Genomic DNA, 20255 nt, shown 5'->3' with positions numbered 1-20255 from the left:
TAGGTCTAGTCTTTGACCCTCACTAATTTCTTTAAATAAAGATATATAATTTTTCAAGTAGCGAATTGTAGCGATTTCAGCTCACTATCGGTTCATTTCTGATGTAGATCCTAATTATAAGGCTATGCTCGGTTCCTTAACACATGGTTTTATCGTAGATATTATAGTAACTATTTTTTCTTGTTTATTTTATTACGGCGAAAGTTTTCAGGTGTTTGTTTGTAGAGGCCATATTTAAGATAGAAAGAAAATACCAGTAAAATAAATCATTTCGATAATAAAACAAGAGAAGATAGCAAAATAAATAGTAAAAACTCATAAAAGCTTACAAATAAATTCTTAGATAGCAATTACAAATAAAACAATATTTCCCATATTTTTAGTTCAAAAAATAATTTAGTGATTTTCTACCTCAACATGGATGACCTCCTGGAGGATTTAAAATTTCCTATGATTTAGAATCACCGTTTCGGTGAGAGGTCTTTAAAAATCAACTACGATTGATGGCAGGAATGACATTCGATCGTTTAAAAAAAATCAGTGTCAAAACGCCTTACGCTCAACAACAAATAAATGTATACTGATATGAGAGGGAAGCTTCGAAAATAAAAAAAACACCTTTGCGTAAACTTTAAAACTCTATCGCAAGTAAAATTAATTTTGCATTTAATTGCGAAGGATAAACTAACAAAGAAATGAAACTTGGTTAATTTGCCTTTGATAAGCTGACATCTTTTTTTTCTTATCCTCCATGGCTTTTTCTTTTTCCTGCGTCAACTGATGAGACATGTCTGTCGCGTTTATTATAATAAAATATTCGTTGATGATTTAAAGGTAAGTTATGGATTTGCACTTAACTCCGTGACCAAAACCGATTCCATTTTTGACTCTTACTTTCGCCAAACGTTAGTGATTACCCCTAGCTCATCTTAACACATTAACAGTCGATACTCCTTGTTTTAAATAAAATTGTCGTTTGCTTTTTCTTATCTATCATTTTTTTTCAATAAAAAACGAACGAATGAATGAAAAAGAAGGTATGTATGGTTTACCGGCAAAGGGATTTTTATCCGGATCAAAGGATTCTTCTTCCATATCGTACCAATCCCGGTCCAAACGATTTTGTTCGCGGTCCCAATCATCCTCGGGTATGTCTTTAGCTACATGAATTTTAATTTGAATATTGGTAAGTCATATAAGGGCGAAATAGAAGGGAAATGTAAACTGAACAAATTGTCACAAAAAAAAATGGATGGAAAGAAAGAAAAATATAATCTTATAATCTCTATAAACAAATCCTTTAGGAACCAAAAATTAATGGCAGTCTCATAATAAAATCACGTTTAAAAAGGGTCGAAACGGAAATGGCATAAACTATTTTCGAAAAATTCCTAAAATAAAATGATATTGTATATATTATGATGGGTTATTAGGCTTCAATAATAATAAAAAAAATAAGAGCGAAAAAAATACATCATTTTAAATTATATATGCTATCGCTTAACAATGAATTATACGCATAGCTTAAATGATAACGTGCTATTTCACGCTTACTGTAAAAAGTCTTGCGGAAGGTATAATAATAAATTGCAATTTAGGAACCTATTACTCCATTTTTTTTAAAAAAAGCTGTAATTATAAAGTGGCATTTAGTAAATAAAGTAAATGTTACCTCTAGGAGAATTTAATCCAGGGGTCTGTTCGTCGAATCTCTTATTTTGTCTAAAAATAAATAATTATAATTAGAAATACCTTTATTATATTTGTCATTATTTTTTAATTTATGTTTTTTATAATATTCATTTCTCCCTTTCTTTTATTCATATTCTTTTTTTTTTAAATATATACATTCTTTTTTCTTGCTTTCTTTTATTTATTTATTATTCCATTTATACCTTACTACTAGTATTGTAAAAGATAAAAATTCCTTTTTTATAAAAAAAACATGGTAGACGGATTCATAAAAAAAAGCCATTTTCATGCTTCTAACACTAATATCTCCAAAAGTATAACAGCTGCGAGGTTGAAATATGCTTAATATATACTAAAATTTCATAAAAATATAAAGCACGTGATCGATTTATAATGTAGTAAACGAATTCGTATGAAGAGGCGTTCGTTCCATTTTTGACGAACGCGTTCGTGTTTTACGTTCGCTCAAATAATTAATTTAATATTACTCCCTCCTAATTTATTAGACAAAAAAAACAATTCTCTTTTAATCAGCTGTTTCTTTTATCACATTTGATTGATTTTTTTTTCTTAACCCGCCACTAGTTTTGTCCTATAGTAGAGTTTATTAATTTGAACAATTATTATTTATAGGTTAGCATAGGCATGGATGTTGCTATTCCAACTTATCATCACCTGATTCTAAAAATTCAGATTTTGATATGAACGGAAGATTCTTATTCAAAAAAAGATATTATAATCAACCATTTTACTTTTTAAAAATATGGGATGATTGAAAAGAACGATTTGAAGGAGTTTTTAAATAATCGTCTGATTCTTCGTCCCATCGAGCTTTGGATAAATTTTGATCGTCTGCTTTTTTTTAAAAATATAATTAGCCAAATTTTATTTTTACCGGAAATAAACAATATTATAAAGACAGTTGAGAATTCTATTAACATTTTTATAATCTGAAAGGTGACATTTATTATATTTTAATATTATTATTTAAAATAAAATAATTTAGAACGTTAAAGACCTTTCGATATTACCCACCAAAACATCCAAGTTTCATTATATCATTTAAATGATAAATTACATACGGGTGGGGCTATTTATCGCTTGGCTAACCAGTCCTATATGAAGGCAAATAATTATCTAACTATCTACCTTATCCAAACAGATGCTATATGAAGGCAAACAATATTGATAACAGAGACCTGCAGAATATACGTTTGCTAATCAACATACGTCAGATATAAAATACGTTCAATTCAAAATGTCTACGTCTAATAATCAGCTGTCGTTCGATGTCAAGATATATGTCCGACGACCAACAATAGCAAGGGATGGAAAACTTAATATAAAAGTTGAAATGAACAACCAATGAATACTTTCAAAGATGATGTGACTAATCAAATGCGGAATATGAACGATATTAAATAACACCGAAAATTATCGCATGGTACCCCGGATTTTTACCTTGTATTATATATATATATAAATTGAGATGGAAAAAATATAAATAATTTAAAAATCACTTATTTCTTTTTGTTAAAAATATTTTATTTTATTTTAGTTTTTTTTTGTATTTAAAGGTATCCATATTTACTCATAAAAAGAAAATTTTAAAAATGTCTAAGTATTCATAGTCGCGGATATAAGTACTCCTTTATTTATGTATTATATTCCCAATCTTTCACTTTTTCCATATTAATTGAGAATTAATTAGTTTTTATTATGGCAGATGTCCACATGATTAATATATGAGGCTTTAAACTCTGGCACACTCCCCTGCCATGAAGGATATCGTTAAAAGCATTCAATGAATTTGACGGGCAAAATACGTGAATTGGTTTGCCAATAGCTGCACTCAATGCGCATATATGAATTTAATCGGCCCAAACATTTATGTTTAGTGCCGAATCGAGTACCTCCTGATACTCACTTACCCATATATTTGGATTAATTTTATAGATTTTGAAAAAATCGGAATGATTTTTATCATAATATTGAGGGTTCACCATAATTATTTTTATTGCCGTTATCAGTCTTAAAAAAATATGATGTATTTGTGTTTTATATAATGACATTGAAACCACCCGGTTTAAAGCAAACTATCTGATTCAATTTCCTGCGGAATATAATTTTCTAAAGATTGGAGATTGATCCATTTGTATAATTTTTTTCACTTATAGAATCCTTTGATATTTTCTTTAATATTATTGGTTGTGGCTGTCTTAATATATTTTTTTATTCTTTTACCCAATGTTGTATGTCGACACTGAATATTCGCACAAGACTTCAGAACACTCACTTTTCATAAACCCAAATTTGAAATCAAGGATTTTTATCATTTGGCTATTTTATGATTTATGGTAATCATCAATCTTTTTCTTTGCTCAAGATTCATCACCTGAAAGAAATTAATTTTTTTTTCCTTTTTGCAGATTAAAAAGGGATCCAGCTATGGCCTTTAAAAGATTTTTAAAAAAAACTAAGAGAGCCACAACCAATAACGCTAAAGAAAATATCAAAAGATCTTATAAGTGAAAAAATAATACAAATGGCACAATCACCAATCTTAAAGAATTATATTCCACATTAAATTGAATCTGAAGGTAATCGCTTTTACCGGGCGATTTCAATGTCGTTATATAAAACACAAATACATCATATTTTTCAAGACTAATAACGGCAATAAAATTATTAACCCTCAATATTATGATAAAAATCATTCGGATTTTTCCAAAATCTATAAAATTAATCCAAATATATGGGTTAGTGATTATCATGAGTTACTCGATGGGCTGAGCAAATGCATATATGTGCATTAAGTGCAGCTCTTGGCAAACCAATTCATGTATTGCCCATCAAAATCATTAAAAGCTTTTAAGGATATCCTTTATGGCAGGGGAGTAAGCCAGAGAAAGTCTCATATTTTAATCATGTGGACATCTACCATATGTCCAAATGATATATTTAATATAAGAATCAAACATATTGTATCTCTTATACCAAATAGTTATAACAATACATTAACAATAAAACCCTAACTGTCCAATTATACTATAAAAGTTTTTTTTTATGCTATTAAAAAAATCGTAAATATTTTAGTCATCATGATAGAATATGTCAAAATTTATTAAGCATATTTAAAAAATAATATTTTTATATTTTATGATATAAAAATAAAAATATTTATAGAACGCCATCTAACGGACATATAATTTTTTTACTTTTTTATAAATAGAAAAAAAGTTATGAGTAAATTTAAATTTATAAAAGTGTTGAAGCTAAAATAAGTAATAGATAATTTTTTTTATACCTGTCCAAACATTTATTTTATTTATAAAAACTAATTAATTCTCTAGGAAAGTGAAAGCCCATTGAAATATGAATGAAAATATAATACAATATTTAGCTTTTACACGATTAAATTACGATTTGTCACCTTATTTTCATGTTATTTTCAAATTAGATACAAAATTTTTATTCTCCAATTTTCGTAAAAAAATAATAGTGAAATCATATCACAAATAGATGTTCCTAGAAATAAAAATAATTTTATATAAAAAAAAATAACTATCGATAAATTCCGAGAAAATTGTAATTTCTTAAACAAAAATAAATAACAAATTTGCGAAAATTGATAATAATATTCTGAAAAATTCGATATTCATATCACTTATAGCCGAGCGATATTTACATATTAAATGATTAATCACGTGGTTAACCGAGCGATAAATAGGCCTGCCCGTTTGATAAATTACATATTCCTATTATTGGTTTGATTATGTAAATTACTTAGCGAAAATTTTGGCATCGCTTGAGGGAGGATACAAAGGCGGGATTAAATTGAATTACCTTTGGTTTCCTATAGTGATGTTAAAAGTTACTTTTGAAACATAGCTAGTTACAATTACTAGTTACATTTTTACAAAAGTAACTAGTTATTAGTTACAGTTATTTTCAAAAGTAACTAGTTACTTACTTTATACATCATTCATATGCGCATTATTTATTTATTGAATGCATTTATTTAATATAAAAAAAATTAGGATAAACAAAGTATAATCAGTTATTTAAAATAATATACAATTTATTTATATAAAAAAATATCGCAAAATTGAATATTTACATCGAATATAAAAATATATATTTGCATTGAAAAAAAAACATTTATTTTTCATAAAAATTAGAATCTAATAAATGTTTATTTACTTTTAACAACAAATTAATTTCAAAGTTATTATCTAGGAGACGTGCTCGTTTATCTCCAAAAATGAGCTTACCTAGACTGAACAAGCGCTCTACGGGAGCACTTGATGTTAGAACAACATTATATTAAATAAAGAGTAATTTTAACTTTGGAAAATCGTTATATAAAGAAAAAGTGTTGTTATTAGATTTGATAAAGTTTTCTATAAGTTCATTATCCAGAATATTTTGGCGCTTTCGGTCAAAAAATCCAACTACATCAAGTGATGTTGGTTTTGAGCATGATTCATTCGTCTGGGATTCACTTTGAGGTATTAAGGTATTTATTAAATTTATAATTTCCTCCTTTTTTGCTTTATTCCTTCCTTGCCTAATCCAAGGCCAGTCAGTTTTAAATAAAGGGTGAAGAATTGCAGCAATGATGTTGTCCTTATTAGTGTTGTTAAACGGCTCGATTTGAGCCGATTTTTAAAAACGGCTAAATCAATATTTTATCCAAAATAATATTATGCAAGTTTGAAGATTTTGCTCATAGATGGCACAAAGGTCTAGACATCAATTAGCGAAATTTCGAGGTTTAGGTAATATTTTTCTAGCTAAAATATGGATTTAGCCGTTTTTAAAAATCGGCTCAAAATGAGCCGTTTAACAACACTAGTCATTATCATAAAGATTATTAAACCTATAACATGATATTTTTGTTAATCTTGGTTCTTGTAAGTAATGATTAATAATTTAATATTAAATTCTAAAATAATCTGTCTTTATTTTTCCTTATACTAAATTTAAATTTTTTTTTTACGTATGATATGAAGTTCCAATCCTTGTTACTTGACGGAAAAAAATATATTGTGCTACATTTGTAAATAAATATAATATTAAAATTTATTAAATTACTTGAATTTGCTTACAAAATTATGAAGCCCAGCAGCAATGTAACAATTTAAGAAAAGAAAATCAATTTGAACGGGAAATTATAACAATCAGACATTTTCACAAAATTTTAAATAAAATTAATTATTTGAATATATCTTTAAAAGTAACTAGTTACTTTTGGCAGTTACATTTCAAAAATTATAACTAGTTACAGTTACTAGTTACAATTTTAAAAATATAACTAGTTACAGTTATTTTTTAGCCAAAATGTAATTAGTTACAGGTAACTAGTTACCTTAACATCACTAGTTTCCTACTGAATCCAAAAAAAAATAATAAAAAATAAAACCTCCATATTTGATGAGGGGTGTTGGGTAGTCGTATTTGGAAGAATGAAAACTCCTATTGGTAGTGTTATCGCTCCTGATCGATTCGTCGTAATGTCGTCTCTTATCTCCTCTAGGCGTGTCACGTCTTTTTGAATTGTCTTGGTGTTCTTGTAAATTTTAGAAATATATTAAATCATATTATTATTATTTATATATAAGGGAATGATCCAAAGCAAATAATATCAAAAATATTCTTCAAAAAAAAAATTAATTTAAAAGTAATTAGAATCAAAAGTGCAAGAATTTTTCCTTCTTTTTCTACTTCTCTTAATATATTCAATAGAGATGTGTACATTGTCCCATTTTTTTCGTAGCATCATTAACTAGCCATACTTAAAATAAAATAAAATTTGAATACACTGTTTCGATTTTTTATTTTGAGCAGGAGAATTAGTAAAAAAAAGTTATCCATAGATTATACAACTATCACTTAAATATGCTACAGCCATAAGGGTAAAAAAAATTTATATTGGTATTAGAGAATTATTGGATCATTACATATCAAATTATATTTCTCCCGACTACTTGGGATTTAAGCAAAATTTTGTAAAACCCCCCACCACCCCCCAAGGTATACGTAACTAAACTAGCTCAAAATTTTTTTTGGAGATTTCAAGGGTCTAAATATGAAAACTGACCTATCTTTTACGCCCATCGATGGTCATTTAATTAAAGATTTACTAAAAACTAAGAATATTAAATAATGATTTTTCTTTCTTTATCAAAATAAAAGTGTATATATTCTAATTCTATTATTTAAAAAAAATATATAGTTTTTTTTGTGGCGGTCCATTTAACCCCACTGTAAAGTTTAAAATCTTATCCAAAAAATAATAATAAGTCTCTCTGATTTTTTAATACATTTTTAATCATAGGTCGTATGACCAATCTATAACTGTTTAGAAGTTAATTGAATGAAGTTTTTCGCTTACATCAAGGAAATCGATAAAAACACATTTAAAAAACAAGCGTATTATTTTGTTTCATATAGCAATGTTCTTAATTATTGAAAAATATATATATTATGACATTTTTATAAATAATAAAGAATATAACACCTATATACAAAATTTTAAATTTTACAAAAAAACGGAGGTTTAAGGATGGTTTGGAAAAATTATTTTTGGGGAAATATGGTATATATATATATATATATATAACAATTAATATAATTTACTGTAATATATTCTCATGAAAATATCATATAAAAAAACATTTTAAATAAATATTAGAAAAATTAATCATTATAATTATGCTAAACGAATTTTTGGTCTAAAGGCAAAAACTTGGCATTCCTATTTTTTTTAATACAAAGTTAGATTGGTTTTTTAGTGGCATTTGCTCAAATTTTATGGGATTTCTATCTATAGCGCGGGGTTAAATGAACCGCCACATTAGAAAAAAAAATTAACTATTAGTCGATTCGGTTGAGCTTTGGTTAGCAGGCTAACTTAATCGTTTCCCCACCTATAGCTAGGTGTACCTATATCTTGATTTGCATTAGAAGTTTAAGGGGCTATTGAAACTTGGGCTAATAATTTTAAGTTAATTTTAATAAAAGTATACTAAAAATATCTTGATGTGTAATGGTTAGGGGAACTGAACTTGAAGGTTGAGGGGCTAATGCTAAATCTTTAAATCAATGTTAAAATTATTGTAAGGATACCTTGATTTACATTAGAAGTTTGAGCAGCTATTAAATTTTGACAGTCTAAAGAATGCTGAGTGGTGATAATTAAATCGAGACCAATCATTAATTTGGCTCTACCACCACATCTTTTAAGACAAGTAAGATAAACGGCCTTTTTCCCGCTTGTATGGGTTAAATATTCATGCCCTTGGTAACATATATAGTCCTTCTTCTTCTGTGTTTGCTAAAAACAATAATAATAAATATAAAAAATAGTTTATTACTTTTATTTCATGTTGTATGTATTTAAGATAATTTTGAAGGTTATCTGCTACAGTTGGAATCATATCAAATATATAGCGGCCATTTTTGTGAATATTTTTGTGAATTAATTATAATAATTATGAGAATATTCACATTTTTCGCTATTTTGATGCTCGCTATTTAGAGCTCATACCGAATATTTAACCCATACAAGCGGAAAAAAGGTTGTTTATCTTACTTGTCGTAAAAGATGTGGTGGTAGAGCCAAATTAATGATTGGTCTCGATTTAATTATCACCACTCCACATTCTTTAAACTGTCAAAATTTAATAGCTGCTCAAACTTCTAATGCAAATCAAGGTATCCTTACAATAATTTTAACATTAATTTAAAGATTTAGCATTAGCCCCTCCACCTTCAAGTTCAGTTGCCCTAGCCATTACACATCAAGGTATTCTTAGTATACTTTTATTAAAATTAACTTAAAATTATTAGCCCAAGTTTCAATAGCCCCTCAAACTTCCTCTGGCTTTGCCAGAGCCTATCAAACCTTTATTTCGCATCCTAATATTTATTCTTTAATAAATATTTTAAAAAGTCACCAACACTCGAGTGAGCTCAAATATATACAAATTAATAGCGGGTTGAATATAAATAGAAAAAATCGAAAATATATTCAACTTAATATTTTAATAGATAATTTATATTCCCTTCACGAATGGGATATGGATGTATTTATTTTTTTAGATAATATATCCTATTTAATCAAATTGCAATCTTAACTCGCGATTCTTATAAATCTTTTCCCATTTATTATATTTTTATTTAAATAACCTTTTGTTTTATATTATATTAATATGAAGTATAAATTCAAATAATTGTTTGCGTGCATATTATGAACTTTTTAGTAATAAAGTAGATATTTTTTATATTTAGATAAATGTGATATCGAGATTCAACAAATTTTTTAGCTTATTTCATAAATTTAATAAAATTCAGACAAAATTGACGGGGAATGAGAATCCTTACTTTTATGATAGTTGATACCAGTTATTTCAAAATAATATCCAATTTATATTCTTTATAACCCACCTATCTCTTCAGGCCAGGTCCAATCCATTAAAACCAAGTAAATACTATGTTTTAAGTCAAAATATATATTAAGCTTTTAAAAATATTACTGAATTATTTATTATTTATTAAAATAATTATGATCTTATCAGTGTATACCAGTGGTGTAGGCATGGGAGAAGGGGGGTTAGGGGTTCAACGCCCCCCCCCCATTAAAAAATAGATTTTAAATTGACTCAAAGAATCAAAAAAAAGAAACTAAAAAAATCTTGTCCCACTAGATTCATTGAAAGACAAGAGTCGGTAACTCTTTATTGAACTATTTTAGTTCCCTGCCAAATATCAAAACATTATTAATTATTTAGCCATCAAATTTTTTCATAAATTGAATTCTTAATTATAACATTTATATAATTTTTGTATTAACTCTTAAAATTTATGCAATTAATACTATATGCTAAAGTATTTTTATTTTTATATAATAAATAAAATCTATACTCTCTAAAATTTTATTATGTGCAAATATTTCAGATAATTTTAACATATCTAAGATATAAGAAATTGAGTGTTCATAAAAAATGGGATATTATGGCCAAAGCCTACTAAAAAACATTTAAACCCTCCCCCTCCCCATAAGAAAATCCTGGCTACACTACTTTGACTAAAAAAATTAATTTATGAAGTTAAACCCTATATTGTACTGATAAAAAATTAAATAAAAGAGTAGGAAAATAGAATTATAACCATTTACTATTAGAGGATTAGTTATCATTTTTGAGTATTGGCCATTTGCAGCAGTTAAAGTTCAATCATTTACTATTAGAGGATTAGTTATCATTTTTGAGTATTGGCCATTTGCAGCAGTTAAAGTTCAAGTATGAGCCATTATCAGAATAATACTATTTCTGAAAAGTAACAATAATTTGTAATTCTATAGAAACTAATTAAAATTTACATTAAAAAAATATTAGACTATAATTAAAGGGAAAGGGTATCAAATATATTCATTTAACACATAAATTTATCACAGTACCCCCCCCCCACCACCCATGAGAAAATCCTGACTACGCCACTGGTGTATATATGAGAGAGAAAAAATACCCCCTACCCTATCCCCACATGCTATTAAAAGGTACCTTCCCCCCTAATAAAATATACAAATGATTTAAATAAAATTGTAATATAAATGTTTATAATATAATAACAATAACCAACATCTACATGGTAGAAAATTTGATGGATGCAAACCACTTTCCAAAATCTACCACTACCCCCTAAAATATATCGCCCTTTGGCCGCGATATTTGCCAATCCATAATGCATTAGTGATATTAATAAAAAGAATATTACAGTAAGCCACCATATACAACCTTATAACATATTTCTATTAACAATATTTTAAGCCTTAGGAGATAAGGATTTTCAAATTTGTAGGTTATAATTAATATGTTACTATCCTTTTTCTAAAAATAGGAAATATATATATATTTTAATAGTGCAATCTTTTTATCATTTAGTTGATAATCACTTTATTTTTAGATTAAGTGTGATAACTCATTTTCATTTCTATAAAAAACGATCTAAAATATTGTAAAAATATAAGATGATTAATTTTTAAAGAGGTATATTTGGTTTATCAATTATTGGATTTAAAAACATCATAATACAAGTAAAGATTACCCTTCAAAAATAAATACTTACCCCCAAAAATTAATGCCTACCTCCAAAATTTTAATATTGAAAAATTATAGTTATTATTTATAATATATATATGTGCTCTTTATAATTTAAACCAATTTATATATTGATAATTTAAAACAATTTATAATTTATAAAATACTATAATATTATAAGAGAAAAATTATGTGTTATATACATTTATAATAATAGTTTTATAATAAAATAATTTATATATTAATAAAATAATTTTTACAACAGTATTAATATATTATAATTATATAATAAAATGATTTATATATCTATAATTTTTAAAATGATTTGTATATTTATAATTTTTAAAATAATTTAGATTTTTTTTAAATATATTTTAGACTTTTTAAGTTTTCATTCATTTAATATCTCGCTATTTTGCTGCTCGCTATTTAGAGGTGGAACCAAATTTGTGCCCAAAAAATGAATATAAAAGATTGGGTTATATATTTAAAATTTCAGGTGATTTTTTGAACTACTCCCAGGCCTTGTGATATAAAGGGTCAGTCACTAGGCTTAATGAGCCGATATTTGACTAATTCTAATGTTCACAGAGGTTATCCGATAGATGGCTTTTTTGTCATTCTGCAAGGAGGAACTTATTTCTCAAGTATGCTTAGTTAGCTATTTTATGGCATTTAGAGATGCTCTGTACTCCTTTCATGGAAAATAATAAATAATTCTAATTTTTTACATATATTAAATAGATATAAAGTTAATGAGCATCCTACACACAATATCTAAGTTTGTGCATTAGCTGAATCTAGCTATATGATTATATATTATATAAAACCAATATTATATATAAGGCCTGTGACAGAACCTAGTTAAAAACACAAAAAATATTATTTATATTAGATCTTCTAATCTTGGTTAAATGATTATGAATAGGTAAAGTAAAAAAAATAGCATTTTATTAGTGGATTTAATGAAAGAATGAGTAAATTTTCTTTAAAAAATTATGCAAATAAATAAATATTTTAAAATAAATATCCTTCTTGAATTTACATATTTTTAACATGAGTCAAATATTTCCCATCAATTTTTTTTACATTTCCTCTAAAATTGAAGGTGTTTATTTTACTATATTATTTTATAGAATACCAAAACATGATGATTATTTAATTAATGTAATCTTTTTATTATTTGTAAAATTAAGTTTATATTTTTATTAAATAAAAGGAAAAAAAATATACTTGATTTTGAGTGTGTATCTGGTTGAAGTTTATGTTTATCCTGATATATTTTTTTATCAATATCATGACTTCTTTTTTTCTTCTCCTTTTTTTCTTTTAGGTATTGTTTATTTACCCCTCCTGGGTAGGATGGTGTTTCTTCATGTGGTTTCCTTAAATGCTCTCTATTTAATAAGATATTTAATCAATTGTGAATATTAAATTTAAATTGCTAACACATTTTTTTATAATCTTTTATATATATCTTAAACATTATTGTTTAGATAATTTATTAAATTATCAATAAAAGTTTTAAAAAATTGATTAACAAAATTTAGTGATAGAAAAAATATAATATAAATGGATTATGATTTAAATTTATTTAAACATTAATATATCAAATTACCTTAATTTTTCAGTACTAAATGGCAATGGGCGTTTGAATAACTCATCGTCCTTTTGTTTAACCTTTATTCTGTGAATCATAGGTGAATCTTGGTTAGTTACAAGATAATCATCGTCTTCGTTGTAAGAGAAACTATTTGTGTATGGCGTACTATCATTTTTGATTTTTTCGGCCAATTTATCCAGCCCAAATAATGATGATTTTGCCTCTTTATTATTATCTTTACGTTTCAGAGGAAATATTAGACCACCTTTCTCATTCTCTATTCCTGGTAGCTGATATATTGAAGACATTATATCGAAAGTAAAACTCTGAATGAATGATCAAAATATCTTGATTAAAATCATAAATTGCTTCATTCAATCATTGACAGAAGAACATACAAAATAGAAAACAAGCTTAAAAGTATCATAATTTTTTCTTAGATTCAATATTTTTTTAAAGTATACTACTTATGATGATTAAAAATTAAGATTTAAAACTGAAGGATATTTATCGAAATTTCAGTAATATTTATAATTGTTTTCAATAAAAGTCTCATTATTTATATAATTTAATATATATATATGTATATTATAACAGACATAAACTAATTTTTGCTGTCCAATCTAAAAGCTAATGTAGACTAGAGAAATTAAAAGATGTGCTTAAATTTGCTTAAATATATCCCAATATCCATAGATATTAAAAATCATAATTTACTGAGTTATCATTTTTGTCAAGAAAAATTTATTAATTTCAAGCTGAATATGTGGTAATATAATAGTTTTTTTCTAAAATATTTCTAAATATTTTATATAAATATTTTGTTGATTGAATATCATATTATTTTAGATTTGTTTAATTCGAGGATTTTATAATTACCTTCAAATTAATAATTAATGAGATATTAAGTATTTATAATAATTTCCGAAAAAAGTTTTAATATTATAACAGATGTCACATATTAAGACTATGGTATAAAAAAAACTTTGTGTTGTGGTCCATTCAAGCTAATATATAGACTAGATAAATAGGATCATGTAAATATTTTTATTTTTCTATAAGAAAAATTTATATAATATTTTTAATAAAATTATTTAATTTATGTGTTATTTATAAATATCATATGATTAGGATTTATGTATAAATTAAAGAATATTATAATTATTCTTATAAGTTTAAATTTAAGAATAGTTATAATTATTTATTAATTTAATTATGATATAAAACTAGCTATTTGCTGTGCTGCATATCTATTTAACGGAACAACGTGGTTAAAATCAAAAACTTATTTGAACTATAATCATTAAAAGTATATGAGGCTTCATTTTAATTAATGAAACAAGCATCTACATGTCATTATATTCATTGAAAGCCTCAAAAACCTATACCTACCTCTAAAAAAAATATCGCTGCCGAAAGCTGCGATACTTTTACATTATGAATTACAATTTTTTAAGTATAATGGTATTAATTTCATAAATTTTAAAAAGTATAATTAAAGTTATTAATGCTCCATTATCAAAATATTGTGAATGTAATAGTTTTATTTTTTAGATCACGAATTTGATTTTAAAAAACCCTCATTTACAAATGCATTATTATAATATATATTTTGGCATGAATATGGGTTTACTAATAGAATGTCTAACCCTTTTAAGTTACATTTATAAGGATAGCAGAAAATTATTAGAATAGTATTATTTGGGAAATAACATCTATGATTGTGTGCAATATACAGATGGTCGACCTTTAGCAATATTTATTTTATCTATAGATCTATAATAAATATATTTATTTTTACAGTAATACACTATTTCAACTAAAAATTTAATAGATAATCCCCCAATAGATTTATCCTACCTCTAACCTACCCCCTTCAAAAAATGGATGCAGACTGTTAATACTCCCGCTCATGTAAACACTGGCAATCTTAATATTTAACCAAGCTCAATCCTGGCTTATTACAATTTGATTAGGAACTAATGTGGACTCTGTTTATTTTATATGCGTGAGGTTTTTTGGTAATTATTGCAGGAAGCTAATAAATTTAACCTGGTTTTATCCCAGCTAGATTTGTTTTTTGTCATGTAACGATTTTGTGAATTGTAATAGCAGTTGCTAAAAGATTGTTATATTTTAAATTTCCCAACATATTAGGTGAAATCTATGAGACAGAGATAAGTATCTTTTACTTTTATCGAACAAAATTGTTCAGGTTCCTAACAACAAGCTTGTGAACTGCTTTGTACTTCGATTATGGAAATGCTACATAGATAAGGGTTAGGGCTTATATTAGATATCGAGAAATACTATATTTTATTAGATACAAATCCCACTACATTAGGAATATCTATAAAACACATAGAGCTATTAAGCAGTGTGAAGCAACTTATATGTATTTTTAAGGTCTCACGAAGTTCAAGGTGGCTGATGAATCACTTTAGTGATTAATTTATGATAGGCTAAAAAGAGAGCGAGATGATAGACTTACGCCAAATGGCGTATTAGCAAGAAATAAAAGTGTTACATTATAGTCTAATTTTTAACCTTACTTTTACATTTTTTTTTTTTGCATACAAACTTTTTATAATCTAATTTTGTAACTTTACTTTTTATTTTTCGTATCCTTATTTTTTATTTTTTGTAATCTTACTTTTTGTTTTTTTGTTTATATTCTAATTTGATGTAGTATATATACGAAGTAGAAAATGAGGAAAAAAAGATAAAGTAAATAATAATAAAATATATTTTTACATACTTGCACGTTTATCATGATTCTCTTCAAAAAGCTATATTTTTTTATATTTATACGCATTTTCCGAATCGATAAAAAGTTACGAAGTGGTCAAGAAACTGGATGTATAAATAATATCGTAAACAAAATTCAATTAACTTACCTCTGAATTTATTGCCATCTTTTCAGTTATGTTATATATCATTTTTTTAAATTTTGGTCACTCTAAGTAATTATAGTTGTTTATTTTTGATATATAAAATAAAAATAAGATGGCAATGAATTAGGAAATTTAGAAATATTGAGAAAATAATAAATATAAAGAAATACCTTTTAATTATATTGTACGTCTTATTTTAAAGGTTACTTGGAAACATTAAAGTTCTTACTTTGTGATTACTAATTCTATAAAATTGACACACACAATCCCTAGCAAGTTTTAAATCTACAAACAATTGCTCATTTTTTATATGAATATTTTTTATTTAATTTATGTTGAAATTTATAAAATATATCTTTTGATATTTTTTTAATAAAGAGAGTTTAGAAAAATAAATTATTCTTAATGAGGTCTCATAATCTTCTTAATTAATTTACCTAAATTAATATAATTTTAAAAACTTATGACCATTTGGAAAATATTTATACCAATTTCTAAAAGACTTCTTGAGATTTTCTTATGGTTCTTCAGGGTTTCTAGAATTACTTCAAACTGGTCAAATTATGCATTTTGGCAAAATTTTTGCCATTAAAATATTCATTATGAATTTTAACACTTTATTAAAACTTATTTGGTGGCAACTTTTTATTTAAAAAAATGATATTCATGTTATATACTAAATTTTTTAATATAGTCATTTTTGAGTTGATGATTTAAAAAAAAAGATTAATTCAGATTTTAAAAAAATTTCCAAATTTATTTTTAAAATTTGGGAAAAATTGTACAAGTAATACAAATTAATTTAAAGTAAACATAATAATTGGTGTGATTATGGTGTTATAATGAAATGATATAAAATGGTATGATTAAAAAAGATATCTTCCTTCTATATATTTATTTATAATATGCTTAAAATAGGAAAAAAAAGAAATATGCATAAAAACTAGACAAATACAACCAACTAAAATACTTTTAGTAAAATTATCAACATTTGTAATTAATCTTCAAAATCAATAACATTAACAATGGGATCCAGAATTGTTAATATAAATGTTTTTTATATTTCCATCATCATATTTAAATAGCTGATACATTTGCCAGCAAAATGAAGCTCCATAGTTAGCATACACCATAATCGGGGTATTGAGAAATGTGGCAACACTTTGCATCATTACCCATTCAGCATTCTTATTTACCTTTTCTATTATATACTGTTGCACATCATCTTCACATGTATATTGACCTTAAGCATAATCTTATATATTTTTTTGCAGCATCAGCAAGACCATATTTTATCTAATCAAACCATAGGAGTCTTGTTTTCCTGTAATATCCATACTTATAGATCTAATTATTTTTTTAAAAAAAATTAAATATTACTATCTAAAAATCAATCATGCTTAAAAAAAACTATGTTCTGAATTAATATAGGATATAATCATTAAAATTGAAGGTAAAGAAAGAAACAAAACAATATCCTATGAATATTAGTATAAAAAAATACAACTATAATTTATAAAATATTAACCTATATAATCAGGAAAATTTTTATGATTTTTAAATTACCAGTAAAAACAATTCCCAACTGGTTCAATTGTTTCCATCTGTGATGGAACAGTTAGCACCCTTCCTATATTATGGGGGACTTTTTTTTTTACTGACACTAAATTTTAGAGGCATATTTTCTCTAGATATTGGTAGTTGGATTATAAAAATGTTTAAATGTATGTTGAATGATTTTAATGAATGTTTCATCTATAGCTTTAAATATTAAAAAAAAGTAAATTAATCATGATTTTTAAGAATTACAATTAATTAACTGTAAAAAATTACAATTTTTTAACTTTGAGTTAGAGTGTACAAACTCTACCTCTACTAGGTCACTTAAAGATCCTTCAAAAAATGTAAAGAAGATTTTTTTATTAATTAATTAAAAAGGTTTATAAATTTGTCTATATCAACAATATACCTTTAGTAAGAACTAAGAACTATTGCGAACATCATCAAAAAACATTGAGTAATTAACTTCGTTTATTTAACTTCGTAACTTTTTATCGATTCGGAAAATGCGTATAAATAAGAAAAAATATAGCTTTTATTTCTTGCTAATACGCCATTTGGCGTAAGTTTATCAACTCCCTAAAAACACACAGTGCCTTTTATCACATGGATCCATTGTTTATCATCCGATTTCGTGTTGTTAAAAGGCAGGGGCGTCGCCTTTTCGCTTTTGCCCGGCCTTCGGTTGGGTTTTATATTAATATATTATACTTTTTTAAAATTTGCTAACTATGAACTAGTGTTGTTAAACGGCTCGTTTTGAGCCGATTTTTAAAAACAGCTAAGCTAACTCAATATTTTAGCCAGAAAAATATTGCCTAAGCCTTGAGATTTTGCTAATAGATGTTCAAACCTTTATTCCTTCTACAAATAAAATCTTCAGTGCTTAATATTATTCAAGATGAAATATTGAGTTATCGTTTTTAAAAATCGGCTCAAAAAGAGCCGTTTAACAACATTACTCTGAACAATTATTTTGAATTTCATATTTTGTCATATTATATTTAGTGTTGTTAAATAGTCGAGTTTTTACGACTCTGAACTCAAGTCGGAGTCGCAAAACTCATTTCAAATTGAGCGGCTCAATGGCTTCAGAGTGGGCTCGATGAGTCGGCTTCAGAGTCCCTCTATATATTATACTCATTATAGTTGTTTACTTAAAGCCGACTCATCGAGCCGACTCTGAAGCCGACTCATGCGGCTCATTGAGCCGCTCAAATTGAAATGAGTTTTGCGACTCAAACTTGACTAGATTTTAGGCTAAGTCGACTCGACTTAGTCGTTTATCAACACTAATTATATTATGCAGGAAAAATAAATTAGATATAAATAATTAAAACAATACAAGACATTTATAAAAATAATTTTTTATATTACAACATCTATTTATTACAGTATAAAGTATTTTCGATTGCTAATATAAAAAAAATTTTCTACTAAAGAATTACAAGTGATAAAATAGGTTAATTATTTCATACATATGCCTCAATTGATGATGGTTTCTAAAAACTACATAATATAATATAATTCTTAGCAACTTTGATAAAAGGTCATGAAACTAATATAACTCTCAGTTATCATTTTAGACAATGTTTTATAGTAAAAATTTATAGGACTAACCAAATCAACAATTCTTGAAGAGAATATAAACGACCAATCCAAATCATAAATTAGAGTTTCCTTTTAAATAACATGATGGATGCTAGAAAAGTAATCGAGAGAATTATTGTGAGATATTAAATTTCTGTAAGATTATCTTACATTTTTAATGATATATAAACGACTACACTCTTGATCAGTATTGTTTATCTAAAATATACAAGTATATGCTTCAGTTAGAGGAAATTATTTTGAAGCTTTGAGTTATTTACACGGTAGTCATGTTTGAAATTTAGAAACTAAAGAAAAAGAACCAGAGTAATATGATGAAAGCAATTAAGATTTTATATATTATTGACGTACCACCCGTACCACCTATAGTGGTATGTTATATCATAAAATAATAATAGTTAGTACTAATATCAAAAATACACTCTTATAAAAAATTTAACTCAAAACTATTTATCAAATAAGACAGGGGTAAAGAAATCTCCAATAGGGAAACGAGAAATCTTCCATAATATAAAAATTGATCGTTAATTAAATCACGAATTTGCTGTTGTTGTTTTCTGAAAGTCTACATAATACTAGTAGGAATAATAAAAATCAGATTTATTTTATCAAAGAATCCCATGATATATTATAATAAATTCATGAACATCAAATTTATTTTTCACTGAAAATACAAATAAAATTCGTTGTTTTTGTTAAAATATTTAATTTAAATTATCACTGAAGGTAATAAAATGACCTTTCAAAATAAATTGTAACTTGTATAAAGTCATTAACAATATTTGTATAGTT

General features: G+C 25.7%; 1 protein-coding gene across 2 annotated transcripts in view; it reads right to left on the bottom strand.

Moving 5' to 3' along the window:
• LOC135925249 (pre-mRNA-splicing factor ATP-dependent RNA helicase PRP16-like) overlaps window positions 1–13717 on the bottom strand; it is a 34231-nt gene extending 20514 nt beyond the window's left edge. The window contains exons 1-7 of one of the 2 annotated variants that reach the window (XM_065460475.1): window positions 13414–13717; window positions 13029–13192; window positions 7118–7264; window positions 2445–2547; window positions 1673–1722; window positions 1053–1160; window positions 703–791 (exon numbers count right to left, since the gene is read on the bottom strand). In XM_065460475.1, the coding sequence (XP_065316547.1) occupies window positions 703–791; window positions 1053–1160; window positions 1673–1722; window positions 2445–2547; window positions 7118–7264; window positions 13029–13192; window positions 13414–13706 (954 nt within the window). In that variant the 5' untranslated portion in view covers window positions 13707–13717. The remainder of the gene's footprint in view (window positions 1–702; window positions 792–1052; window positions 1161–1672; window positions 1723–2444; window positions 2548–7117; window positions 7265–13028; window positions 13193–13413) is intronic. The other variant, XM_065460476.1, reaches the window with a different exon arrangement.
• Window positions 13718–20255: the final 6538 nt, after the last annotated feature.

Source organism: Gordionus sp. m RMFG-2023, chromosome 2 (assembly GCF_954871325.1).
Source record: "Gordionus sp. m RMFG-2023 chromosome 2, tfGorSpeb1-WG-v2, whole genome shotgun sequence".
NCBI classification, from domain to species: Eukaryota; Metazoa; Nematomorpha; class Gordioida; order Chordodea; family Parachordodidae; genus Gordionus; species Gordionus sp. m RMFG-2023.
The sequence above is the reverse complement of the archived record's forward strand: the minus strand, read 5'-3'. Positions and strand labels throughout refer to the sequence as shown.